Source organism: Phoenix dactylifera, chromosome 8, assembly GCF_051530095.1.
Source record: "Phoenix dactylifera cultivar Ajwa chromosome 8, Ajwa_hap1_PhDact_Kaust_v1.1, whole genome shotgun sequence".
Lineage (NCBI taxonomy): Eukaryota > Viridiplantae > Streptophyta > Magnoliopsida > Arecales > Arecaceae > Phoenix > Phoenix dactylifera.
This window is the reverse complement of record NC_143197.1, coordinates 8,173,309-8,185,648: the sequence shown is the minus strand read 5'-3', so window position 1 is coordinate 8,185,648 and position 12,340 is coordinate 8,173,309. Positions and strand designations below refer to the sequence as shown.

General features: G+C 44.8%; 2 protein-coding genes across 2 annotated transcripts; both read right to left on the bottom strand.

The window, feature by feature from the left end:
- Positions 1–313: 313 nt before the first annotated feature.
- Positions 314–2,392, bottom strand: LOC103720037 (desmethyl-deoxy-podophyllotoxin synthase-like). The gene is made up of 2 exons (XM_008809557.6): positions 1,461–2,392; positions 314–1,082 (listed from the first exon to the last, which is right to left on the bottom strand). Exons 1-2 carry the CDS (start codon positions 2,331–2,333, stop codon positions 414–416), a joined length of 1,542 nt encoding a protein of 513 aa, XP_008807779.4. The 5' UTR covers positions 2,334–2,392; the 3' UTR covers positions 314–413.
- A 7,171-nt stretch (positions 2,393–9,563) lies between these two features.
- On the bottom strand, positions 9,564–10,979 carry LOC103720038 (uncharacterized). The gene has a single exon (XM_008809559.6). The coding sequence runs from the start codon at positions 10,802–10,804 to the stop codon at positions 9,725–9,727; it is 1,080 nt and encodes a 359-aa protein (XP_008807781.3). The 5' UTR covers positions 10,805–10,979; the 3' UTR covers positions 9,564–9,724.
- Between the last annotated feature and the right edge of the window lie 1,361 nt (positions 10,980–12,340).

The window sequence follows — 12,340 nt, the reverse complement described above, 5'->3', positions numbered from 1 at the left end:
TCTTTGAAAATTTTCAAATAAATCTCATGTCCCTTTATTTTCTTGTATGACCGTGACCTATTCGATTATTTTTTTGTCATCTTTTACACCTTTCTTTTTTGATGGAATTATGTTTTACACCTTGCATCCGATATGTTCATATAGTTTGTATATTCGTGAAATTCTAAAGAATGCCTTTTATAATTTATACATTGTACTCCTATGTATTTTTGTCATAAACTTTATTTGCTTATCTGACAAAGAGGATATGACACATTTTCTTGTTAATTTATACCATCTCAAATTCATGATCTTTGGGAGAAGAGTGCCAGTATCCTAAAACAAGATCCATCATGCTAACAACATTATGAGTTGAATACATTCTTCCAGTCCACAACAAGTAGCAACATAATGTACTATCTCCTAAAGCCCTATCAGTAATAGTTCAGTGGGGCTTTCATACTAATATGAGGCAACATGGTCCCATTTTCGGATGGTTTGAAAGGAACAGGAACTAAACAGAGGGGTGATTTTAGGCCGGTGGTTCCCCCAAAGCTCTCGGTCATGTCCAGATCCTGGGGTTCCATCCCATTTGGAAGCTCCCAATCAAAGTAGAAAAGGAGGTAGGCGAGAGCTATCTCCATTTGGGCCATCGCAAACGTAGACCCAGGGCATATCCTCCTCCCTGCCCCAAAAGGCATGAACTCAAAGCTACTCCCCATGTAGTCCACCATGCTGTCGTCGAACCTCTCTGGCCTAAAGCTCTCCGGGTCCTCCCAGTACCTTGGATCCCTTGCAATAGCCCATGCATTGACGATAACCCGAGTACCTGCTGGAATTTCATAATCACCTACTTGACAATTTTCACTGTTGAACCTCGGCAGTAGTAGTGGGAGAGCAGGGTGTAGCCTCATAGTCTCTTTGATCACTAGCTTTAAATAGTGGAGTTCACTCATGTCTTCCTCTTTGATGTTGGCCTTCTCCTTTAGAGCTTGTCGTACCTCTGCTTGAGCTTTCTGCATCATCTCGGGGTGTCTCATGAGCTCTACCATCACCCATTCCAAGGTTGTCGACGCTGTCTCGGTCCCTCCAACGAACATATCCTAAAAATTATAAAAACAAAATGAGAACTAGGGACAATGTCCATCCAGATTTCTGTTTTCTAGGTATCAATATATCTATGCAAATTAGACCTGTTCAAATGTCAAACAGACTCCTTGAGCCTAATCATTTCAGACAAGCCTAAGCCTGACTTTTAAGCTTGGTCGGCTAGACCGGGTATGAAATTTGAACAAAGCTATTAAAACGGGCTGGGCTCAGGTTTAGATCGATTATTTATATAATACATATACTGCACATAATCTCTTAGCCGACATACTACAGCCCAAGCCCGATTGAGTTAATTAAGGAAACGAGGAGGCAACGGCAAGGGCTATCACCGGGCTCCTCTCGTCTCCCCAGCAGGTCAAATGCAAACTTACCAAGATGACGCACTTCAAGTGGGTGCGTGTGAGTGGGATTTCAAGTTCACCATTTTCCGCCACATCTAAAAGTACGTCAACAAGATCTTCCTCCTCTAGTTGATCTTCTTTGCTGCTTATGCCCTCTCTCTTCTCTTCGTGCTCCTTGAGTATCTCCTCAAGGATCTCATCAATCTCTTGGCGAGCCTTCTTTATTCTCGAGGTAATTCCAGTAAGAGCGTCGACAAAACTCCATGAGGGGAAAAGATCGGCTATACTAAAACCGGAGGCCACCTCAAGCGCTTTCTTCATTATTGTGATAAATCTCAATCCATGCCTGCATTTCTTGCCAAATGCGACTCTTGAGATAAAGGAATTGGATGACAGGAGAAGCATCTCACTAAGGTTAACAGGAGATCCGCTCTTCTTGGAGATTGCCTCCACAAGGTTCGACATCTCTTCTTGTCGGCATGTGCTGAATGACTTGACGCGCTTCGGGCTCAGTAACTCCTGCATGCATATCCTTCGCAGCTGCCGCCAGTAGTCGCCCATGGGAGAGAAGGCAATGTCTTTGCCACCATAGAACATGACGAAAGGAGCGAGTAGTTGAGGCCGAGAGGCGAAGGCAAGGTCATGGGTCTTCATGATATCTCTCGCAGCCTCCGGGGAGGAGGCGATGATGTGGTCGACTTGGCCGAGCTTGAGATGCATGAAAGGCCCATGCCGCGAGGACAGCTCGCGAAGAGCACGGTGTGGCATAGCTCCGAGCAAGTGGTGGATGTGGCCTATGACTGGGAGCTTCTCGGGGGGGCTTGGGGGCAGCTTCCCCGCCCGGAATTGGAAGGAAGATCTCATGGTTGCGGAAGGAAAGTGGAGTTCCATGGCTGAAATCATAGGGGTTTCTGAGTGCTCTGCTGCTTTGATACAATGGAAATCCGAGTCTATAAATAAGCATGCGCATTCTGACAAATTAAGGCTCAACGTTCTGATATGTTGAAAAATATAATGCACGTTAATTTGACTTGCTGGTGTTCAACGATAGACTATACGTTAGTATAACAGGACAAAGCCCGAAACTTCCACAGGCAACGGCATCTTTTCGCTTGTGGAAGACGGGACTTCCATTTTTTGTGGATGAAATTGAAGACGGTACTTGCATGCACTCAGAAATCTGATATGGTTCTACTCGATTGAAATGAATCGTGCACGTTTATTTGACCAGCTAGCGTTCAAGAAAGTGACGACAGACTAGTAGTCAGGGAAACTGATGGCCATGTGAAGAACCCAACTGATTGGGGGAAAATGGATCGTCCTACTCCAGACCACCCCATTTTGGCCAAACAAATCTTAGCCCCGAGCAGACCAGACTTCAGTCATGCTAAGAGCCAGTCCGACCTGGAACCTCACCGAAGGCCAAGCCGACCTCGACCGGATCTTTTCACTGCCATGACCAGTAGGCAGCAGCGATTCTTGCAGGTAACATAATGACGTTCCGTGCCCGAGCTCGGGGCGCCCTATAGCGTCGACCAAGAGTCAAAGAGGCTCTGTCGACCGCAGGTAACATAATGACATCCCGAACCTAAGCTCGGAGTGCCCTGCATGATCGACCAAGAGCCGAAGAGGCCCTGTCGATCGCAGATAATATAATGATGTCCTGGGACCGAGCCCAGGGCGCCCTGCAATGTCGACCAAGAGCCTAAAAGGCTTCGTCGACCGCAGGTAACATAATGGTGTCTCAGGCCTGAGCTCGGAGCGCCCTACAGAATCGACCAAGAGTCGAAGAGGCTCCGTCGACCGCAGGTAACATAATGACGTCCTGGAGCCAAGCTCGGGGCGCCCTGTAGAATCGACCAAAAGCTGAAAAGGCTCCGTCAATCGCAGGTAACATAATGACGTCTCGGGCCCGAGCCCGGGGCACCCTACAGCGTCGACCAAGAGCCGAAGAGGCTCCGTCGACCGCAGGTAACATAATAATGTCCCGAGCCCAAGCTCGAGGCGCTCTACACCGTCGACCATGAGCCGAAGAGGCCCCGTCAATCGCAGGTAACATAGTAACGTCCCGGGCCCGAGCTTGGGGCGTCCTGCAACGTCGACCAAGAGCCGAAGATGCCCCATCGACCACAGGCAATAACGCCCTGGCCCGAGCTCGGGGCACCCTACCAAGCAGGCCTCAAAGCCGAGGAGGCTAGGCCGACCTTAGAGTCTGTCGAGCCGACCTCACCAAACATGTCGCGGCCCCCAAGTGGCCCGACCTCAATGCTCACCGAGCTGACTTCGCCAAGTATATGCTGCGGCTTCCAAGCGAGTCCGACCTCGCCCACGATCGCATCCACACGCGCACCTACGCCCGCACATGTGGCCGTACATTGCAACCTCATCGCGCCATACTTTGCTTGCTAGCCACTCCACTACCCGTCGATCAGAGCTATGCCTTGCTGCCAAAGGCCGTACCCTGCCACCTCTGTCAGCGCCATGCCATTCACAAGAACAGCTCATACTGTGTGCCTCAAGCAAGCCCTAACTGCACGCCACCTGGCCAAAACCATCTCCTCCCATGATGAGGATGGGTCATACCTTTGCCACCTGGGCACTTTTGCTGGGACTATAAATAGCCCACGTCAGGTAATGCCTGGGGATTTTTGGACCAATGAAGATCCACACTAACTTAAGCTTTGGAGGGTCCTCACCGAAATCCACTGGTGAGACTTTGTGCAGGTACGCCGGTGCACAAAAAATGGTGCCCTTTTTTCAGTCTGCCTGGCGGCTCCTCCGGCGTAGTAACCCTCAGGCTAGATTTCAACCACAACATCTCATTAAAGAAACACAATAAATTATGCTCCAAAATTTCCACATGAAAGACTTTTCTTTGGAAGCCATCGTTATTTTTTTGGCACGTGGAAGGCAGTACTTCTTTGGAAGTATCGTTTTGGGCGTTGTCTCCTAACCACATAGTTCCAAGTTTGAATCGCCCTGTGCGTCGATTAAAATATGGTGATACTGCTTGAACATAAGGTTTAGGAGCGCTTATTGGTCCGCTGGTAGCTTTGGTAGTGTCAGGTGTGACGTACTCATCCTTAGGTGGGGAGAGTTTGAGTAAAACTTGTCTGCCCGCATCGAACATTCTCCTAGCGGGGCAGAGGCTCAGTGGGGGCTGCTACGCGGGGGTGGGCTTGTCCCTTCCTCCTCCCTACCCCTTTTTTTTAGCCAAAAAAAAAGGAGTATCATTTATGGAAATTAATTGTTTTTTCAGGATGTTATAACATATTGCAGCTGATAGTCTTGCGCTCAAAACTTTAGGACCCAGCTGATCAAATAATTCAGTCAGTGACTTTGTAGCCAACCATGTTAGTTATACCACCAACATAAATAATTATTAACTTATGAAATCAACAGTGATGAAATTTAATGTCCATTTGCTCTATCTTTAATCACTAGCTACCAGCCTTGATGCATATCGGTTGGCAACAAGAAATTCAGGCACATCTTGCATCTCTTATAGGCCAAATCCTTCGGAATACGCAGCCATCTGTCATGTGCTTGGCTCGTGCTGATAGGCTTAGGCATAACATACAATTCTAGAGGGTGTGCAATCTACTTATAGGGTTGAAGGTAAGGTCTGTTGCACTATTAAAAAATATTATGAAAATGGATCCTATAAAAAAAAAACTTTTGAGAATCTAGACATGTAACTCTTTTCTATTTTTTAAAATATTTTTAAATAAATAGATGACTATTTATGAAACTTATTTGGAAAGTCGAGCTTAATATATATCTCCATCATTTTGTTGTAATGGGTGTTCTGTGATTTTGACCTAGCCTGTATTTGAATGGCTCTCCATCTTCTTACTATATAAACTGGTTAGATTCTTGTGCGGTGCTTTCCTAGAAAAAATAAACGAATACTTATAAATCTTTGACAAATTGCTTTCTAATGAAAATCTAATCAAGTACATGGGAAAAGAAATTGGAGACCAAATTTGAAACTATGGAGGCATCATGCTTAACATATTATACTTGACAAAATAAAAATGGGTTGGATTCTTGGGCCTGATTCTTTCAAAAAATACATGAATATTTATATAAATCCAAGCTCCATTCCTAGTTTCGCATCTTCTCTTTGTTACTCTTATCATTATCTTAATGAACTTTGGATGTCGATGTTCTACATAGAAATATCTAAGCAAGCTTGTGGTGGAAAAGAAACTAGAGAGAAATGAAATCAGATCACTTGGAATTGTCTCATGAAATGAGGTGGCATCATGCTGGTCATATATTACCCTTGACTATTGCCATATAGCTCATAACCTGATAGAAATGTAATCACATGGCTGCCCTGAAGACTATTCAACACAGAATTTTTCCTTGGCTCCAAGTGGATGGCACCCATCTCTATGTATGCACAATTTAGGTAGGGTTGCTTCCCCAGGGAGAGAATTTGAAGAAGCATGAGTGCTTCTCTCCCTCTCATTGGCCCAGCCTTTCACTTCACTTCCTTTCTCCCAATCATCTTCAATCCAGAGCAAACTCCTGCTAAAGCTAAGCAGGTTAAGTCAAGATTTGGAAGCTTATGCAGTTTGGTAGCTACCCTCTCACTGGATCCAATTGATTATATAAGCACACAGGACCTTTCACCAAAGTTTCCCATATAAACTTCTTTGATGCCTGTTAACTAATCGGTATTTCTTTTCTCCAAGGAAAGAAAGTACTGTTGGAGATATTATGATGAAAAAGCTAGCATAAGGTGTTGCACACTCGAGACTATTCTAATTATCACATACAATCACATTTTTTTCTACAAAAAATTGGCCGCAACCTCAACAAAGCTAGATGAAAACTTCATTGCCCATAAGTTCCCACTTGCAAAGAATAATTGAAAGTTCTTTGTGTCTTCCTTAGATGCAGTACTGGCAGCCATTACCAATTTGATCAAGTTGGCCTGTGAAGAGTCAAATTGGAAAATCTATAAGACAACTATTTTAGCACCAGATATTGAAGCCACTTCATGTAAGGCCTCATTTGATAGAGCTGTTGGCAGTATAGCTTTTTAAAGTAGAGCTTTACAAAAAGCTATTTGCTATTACATAGTATTATACAACAGAGCATAATAAAATATAATATATATTAATATATAAATATATAATATAGTATAATATTATTATAATATAGTAATATAATATTTTATACTATAGCATAATAATATAACATATTTTGATATTATATAACATAACATATCAATGTATTACGATATAATGTAATATAATATTATATTTATACTATAATACAATAATAAAGATATAAAATATTATAATTATTATCATTATATATTAATATCTTATTAATATAATACTTTTAGGAACTATTTTTTGGGTTCCTCGTTTTCTTTTTGGAACTCCTGCATATTTTTGTAATATAAAAAGACATTTTCTGTAATTATAATGTTTTATTATATATATTTTGGTCCAAAAAAAATTATAAATCAAAATAGCTTTCCGATGCATGCTAAAAAGGCTTTTCTGAAGGAGCTCTATTTTGGAGCTTCTCTCAAGAAGCTCTTTTAGCTTTGCCAAAAACTAAAACAGCTTCTTGATTTTTTTACCGAACACCTCTATTCCATCCAAAAGTACTTTTGGAGGGTCAAAAAGTGTTTTCTGGCCCACCACAAGCTTTACCAAACGGAGCCTAATTTCCAACTACCCTCAAACTCTCTCTACTTGGCCCGGCCCAAATTTTTGTTTTTAAAACTCTACAATCCAAAGCCCGTACATGACCTAGAACCCTTTTGGGGACAGGCGAAGCTGGTAGTCACGAAGGGCCTCCGGATGGCCTGGGCCAATTGCCAAATGGCGTGGGTAGGCGAGCAGCCTTTGTGTCCAAACCGAAGAACGGAGGAAGTCACGCTCGCCCAAAGAACATGCACACAGTCGTTCACTTTTTTGACTTGAAATGTTAGTGATAAGAAGTTAGCCGTAATGCAGTACCTCCAAACTTTATATATAAGAGGAACCCATGCCATATCACGTCAATGAGAAGCTTTTTGTTGACGCTAAAACCGGGCCCCAAAGCATTTTGGTGTCTTATAAACATTTTAACAGCAAATGTGCATTTTGGCAAGACCCCGTATGAGCGGAGTTCACTCGGGCTGTGATTTGTTTGGAAGGGTGACATTTTTTCAGTCCAACGCCAAGACCAGGCCCACTTATTGACACTCCCACAAAAGTACCCAAAAAGGTTAATAAACCAAGCCACTCGCGCGTCCTGTCGAGTTGCATAGGAAATCAACGGTAAAACAACACAAAAAGTTGAGAATTCTTTGACTACTAGAATTACTAAAAAACGTATTTTAAAATATCTTTCTTTGATTGAATTCAGAATTGCAGAGAAATGTACTTAGTGCATGGTTATGGTGTGGCTGGCTAACCTAATTAATACTTCTTCTTCTTTTCCAACTAGAACCGAAGAAATTCTGGCTGAAATTAGGGTGAAATCCATGTGAGGGTGGGTGCAAGCCCAAGTGCTTAATAGCAATCCTCAAAAACTTTAAGAACTGCACCAGTTGGCAAAAGCTGGACGGGGCAAATCAACTTTTCAACAAGCCTAGCTTGAATTCCAAACTAGTTGTGAGTCTGCCCCATTGTTACTTTTTTCCTTGATCCACTTGATTTCTATTATTAATTTTTCCCTACTTAGGACGGAGAACAAAAAATATATATATTCCAAATGAATAGATTCAGTTCCTACTTGGCCAAATAGTAATGAGAAATAACAAGGAACATTGACGAAATGGTAAATATAGCTAGGGGAAAGAGACGGGACACGCCAACTCCACCTCCTATCTCCATCCAAGGCTCCTTTGTTCCGTCAGGATAAAAAGAAGGATTCAAGGCCCCTTTCTTGGGTCGCACATCGCTCCTCCTTTTAAACCCCACTTGGGCAACAAGTAGATAGCCGAATCCACAAGAAATTATTGTCTACACTGCATGCACCATGTGATGCGCAGAGCTGATAATAGATTTTCTGCGGGCCTCATCCATCAAGCATGTACCTTGATGCACCACCACAAAAACCAGAGGTTTTGATTGGTCGCATACACAACCATGCTGATGTATGCAGTGTAGATAATAATTTCTCCACAACCCACCATATCCATCCCTATCAAAATTGCTGGCCAATAATGGGATACTTCATGCACCCACCAATCATGGGGGCGTATTACTGTGGATTCTATTCATCATGCGCTTATCTCGATGATTGGCCCATAGAAATGAGCCTCGGTGATTGGTGGTGTGCACGCTTGTGCATTTTTCCCAATAATAGTACACTACATGCACTATATGACCATGCATGTTGGGGCTGCAGATTCGATTCATCATGCACTTATCTCGATGACTGGCCTATAGATATGAACCTCGGTGATTTGTGGTGTGCACGTTGGTGCATACTATAATTTTTCCCAATGATGAAATATTCCAGGAATACTTCTAACATCTCGCGCTTCTGCATTCACGATGAAATTTCATAGGCGTAATGCTAGCAAAAAATAGTAAAAGTTGCAACTCATATATAGGCCACTGTAACAAAAACACAACCTCCGGCAAGATACATGAATGCACGATTCCCCCCTGTTCCATCCTTAGCCCCTTCCACAAAATCTGTTTCCCAGAATACATCAATAATTTCACATTACCGTTCCAGAAATGACTCTATTCATAAGATGACATTATACATAACAATTTCCAGGCAAATCATGCGCATGACGAGTCCCTTTCCTATGCAAGTAACACCTCTCAAATAGGCCTGCTCAAAAACCGGGTGGCTCATCCAAGCCCGGCACATCTAGGACTGGCCTAGGCCTGGTTTTTCAGACAGTCGGCCAAACTGGGCTGGGAATTTCGGCCCGTTCTTCAAACGAGCCGGGCTCCGATTTGCATCAACCCATTCATATATGTATATGCGCGTATATATATATAATATTTCTTAATAATCCTTAGAGATTGACAAAATTATATCTCCAACCTATAATCCTTGAATCCCTAAAAATCCAATTACCTAAAAATAACAACTAACTGCAGCTCGAGTTAATAATCAATTTTCTTAATAATCACACTATCTTAGAAGAACACAAGCTAATAATCACCATGTCTTTTCATCGAAAAGCTACAATTTTGTGTCTCTGAGAATGAAGTGGATTTAAAAAAGGGGCGAAAAAACTATACAGAGGTCGTTTCATTTAATTTTATAGTGTTTTAAACTTGATATATAATTTCTAAATAGGGAGTGAGTGGGGATTACGTGAAGGAGACGGGATCAAGGGTTTTGGCGAAGCCATTCATGGTGCCGTAGCTCCGGGAAGTAAACCCTAGGCACCCGAGAAGCCCCTGCCGGTACGGCAAGAACGTCCTCTTCCTCATCTCCTCCGCCTGCGCCCGGTTCGCCGTGTAGTGCCTCTCGTGCGCCGACGGCGCCGGCCCCGGGCCCGGTCCCCTCCGCTTCCCCGCCGCCCCATTCGCTGCCGACGACAACGACGACGAACCGGGCTTCTTTCGCGGAGGTTTGGATCTCTCCTTCGATGACAGAGAGAAAGAAATGGAGCGCCAAAACTTCTCCTTTCCCGTGGCTCTGGATCTCCCCTCACTCATGCTCCGGTAGAGGAGCTCTTTGAGGAAGATCCACCGTTTGGAGGAGTTCCTCCCAGCGGACGAGGACAGCGAGGACGTCGGCGTCTCCGCCTCCGCCTCCTTTGCTCTCAATTGCTCCTCCTCTTCCTCCCATTGGAACCTATGGTTCCTCAGGGGAGACAGAGATCTGGTCCTCCGATGAAGCGATCTCCTTCTGATCCTTAGATCTCTCCCTCTCCCGCCAGCTTCCGCCACCTCTGGATTCTCCTGCTCCTCCTTCTCCCCCTCGGCGTCCAGGTCTAGTAAAGGGGCTATAGCTTGGGGCTGGGCTGGGGGCTGCTGGAGATGGGAGGAGAGCTTCATCGACCGGATCTGGCCGTTGAGGAAGAGCTCGTCGGCGGAGATCATCGATCCGGCGGAGGTGGCACCGGCCGAGGGGCACCGCTTGGGCATCTCGAACTCGAACTCGAAGTGGCCGGAGGAGGAGGCCGCCGCCTCGGTGGACGGGGTCGCCGCGGCAGAGTAGGAAGGGGAGCAGAGGATGAAGTGCATGTGGCTCGCCGGCTCGCTGAAGTAGTAGCTGCCGGGGTCGTGGGCGGGGCTGGAGGGTGCGCTGACGTAGGGGGTGGAGAAGGAGCTGTCGACGTCGTCGGAGCCGGGAGGGGCTCCCGGTAGATCACGGATTCCTCCATTGCCATGGTTTTCGAGCTCCGATTGCGTTTCACCATTGTTGGGGTCTCGGAGCTCCATATTTTGCTTCGCTTACTGAGGTGAGAGAGGAGAAGACGAGAGAACGCGAGGGAGGGGAAGAGGCAGGCTAGTTTTTATAAATGGAAACGAGGGTGGGCGATATAACTGTTCAATAATTAAAGCCTTGCAGTTTGCTATAATATCGGAAATGGCATTTTCTTCTGAGGTTTTTCTTTTTTTTTTTTTTTTTTTGCTTAGGAAAACGGGAAGGAAGGAGGAAAGGATAAGCCCACTCCCGCATGACAGCCTCCATCCCAGGAAAATGTTTGATGCGGGCAGAAATGATCGTGTGTCAGGCACGCCGGCCGGTTTTACTCATACCCTGTCCATCCGTGAGTCTGGCTCATTACCCATCTGGGCTCCAGTACGATTATCCTCCATGTGAGTACGTCACATCTAGTACCATCAAGGCTACCAACAGACCAATAAGCCCTCTCAAACCATGTATCCGAGCAGAGAACATCTGGTATTTACAATTTAATTAACATCCGTGCGTTTCAAATTTGGAACCATTTGATTAGAAGTAAGACACGGTTTCACTAGGCTACCGCCTCAGTGGTGTTTTTGGCTGCGGCATGCAGACTGCAGTGCAATTAAACCGCATGAAAAAATAAAATAAAATAAAAGATGGTATTTCCTCGAGAACCAAATATAATTATCATTTCGACCATATCTTTTGGAGATTCAGAAGCGTGAACTCGCGGAAGAACTTTCTTCTACTTGCACTTATCTAGAGACACGTGTCAAAATATGGTGTCCACTGTCAAGCTTGAAAAATTGTGCAGCAGAGACAAGCACCAGGTTCTTAAGCTACAAGTCAAAACTTTTTTTAAAAAGGAAATAGACTTTGATCGCGGTTGGTGACGTGTCGAGTCGAGTCGATAACATCAGAAGATTTGAGTGGGACCCACAGGCATCCGGCGTTGCCCCCTGAGATCCGAGAGGACGGAGTTAGCTCTCCTTGTTTTCGTTCAAGGAGGCGACTTGAGCCTCATTCTCTAGGGATGAAATTACGGAAGTACCCCACTGTTCGAGTTTTTTGTTGGTTCCGGTGACCCGGCTCCGGAGATGCCGACAAGGGCCTTGGTCGCTTGGGGGGAAGACCGGCCTCTCCGGTCCGACAGCCTGACTTTATTGGGCAATGTCCGAAGGGAGGTGTCGTGTTTGTGGGAATGCATGGGTGGGTGGAAGAGCCGAAGAAAGCGGGCGGCACGCTTGGCGGTGGCCAGTGGGTTCGTTCCTCCCACCCCCAAAGGCAGCAGCATATGTTCGACTTGTGCACGACTTTCAAGACAAAAATTATATTTCCAAAACTTTGCTGTTACATTATGCCATTTCAACAAAAGCTGTCAAATAGCATCAGCCACCTGCAGGAATATAACTTAGAACGTATCCATGAGAATGATACAAACTCCATGAAAGAATCCATGAGCAAGCTACGTGGCACATGCTTGCTTTGTTTTGAACTATGCCGAGTTTTTTTTAAAAAAAAAATAAAAAACAATATGCTATTTTGGAGGATCTTCAACGCAGTTC

Excerpts from the sequence above, each read along its gene's own strand:
- LOC103720038 (XM_008809559.6), bottom strand. The coding sequence starts at position 10,804 with ATGGAGCTCCGAGACCCCAACAATGGTGAAACGCAATCGGAGCTCGAA.
- LOC103720037 (XM_008809557.6), bottom strand. The coding sequence starts at position 2,333 with ATGATTTCAGCCATGGAACTCCACTTTCCTTCCGCAACCATGAGATCT. Across the intron at positions 1,083-1,460 it reads ACTTGAAGTGCGTCATCTTG|GATATGTTCGTTGGAGGGAC; the intron begins GTAAGTTTGCAT and ends TATAATTTTTAG.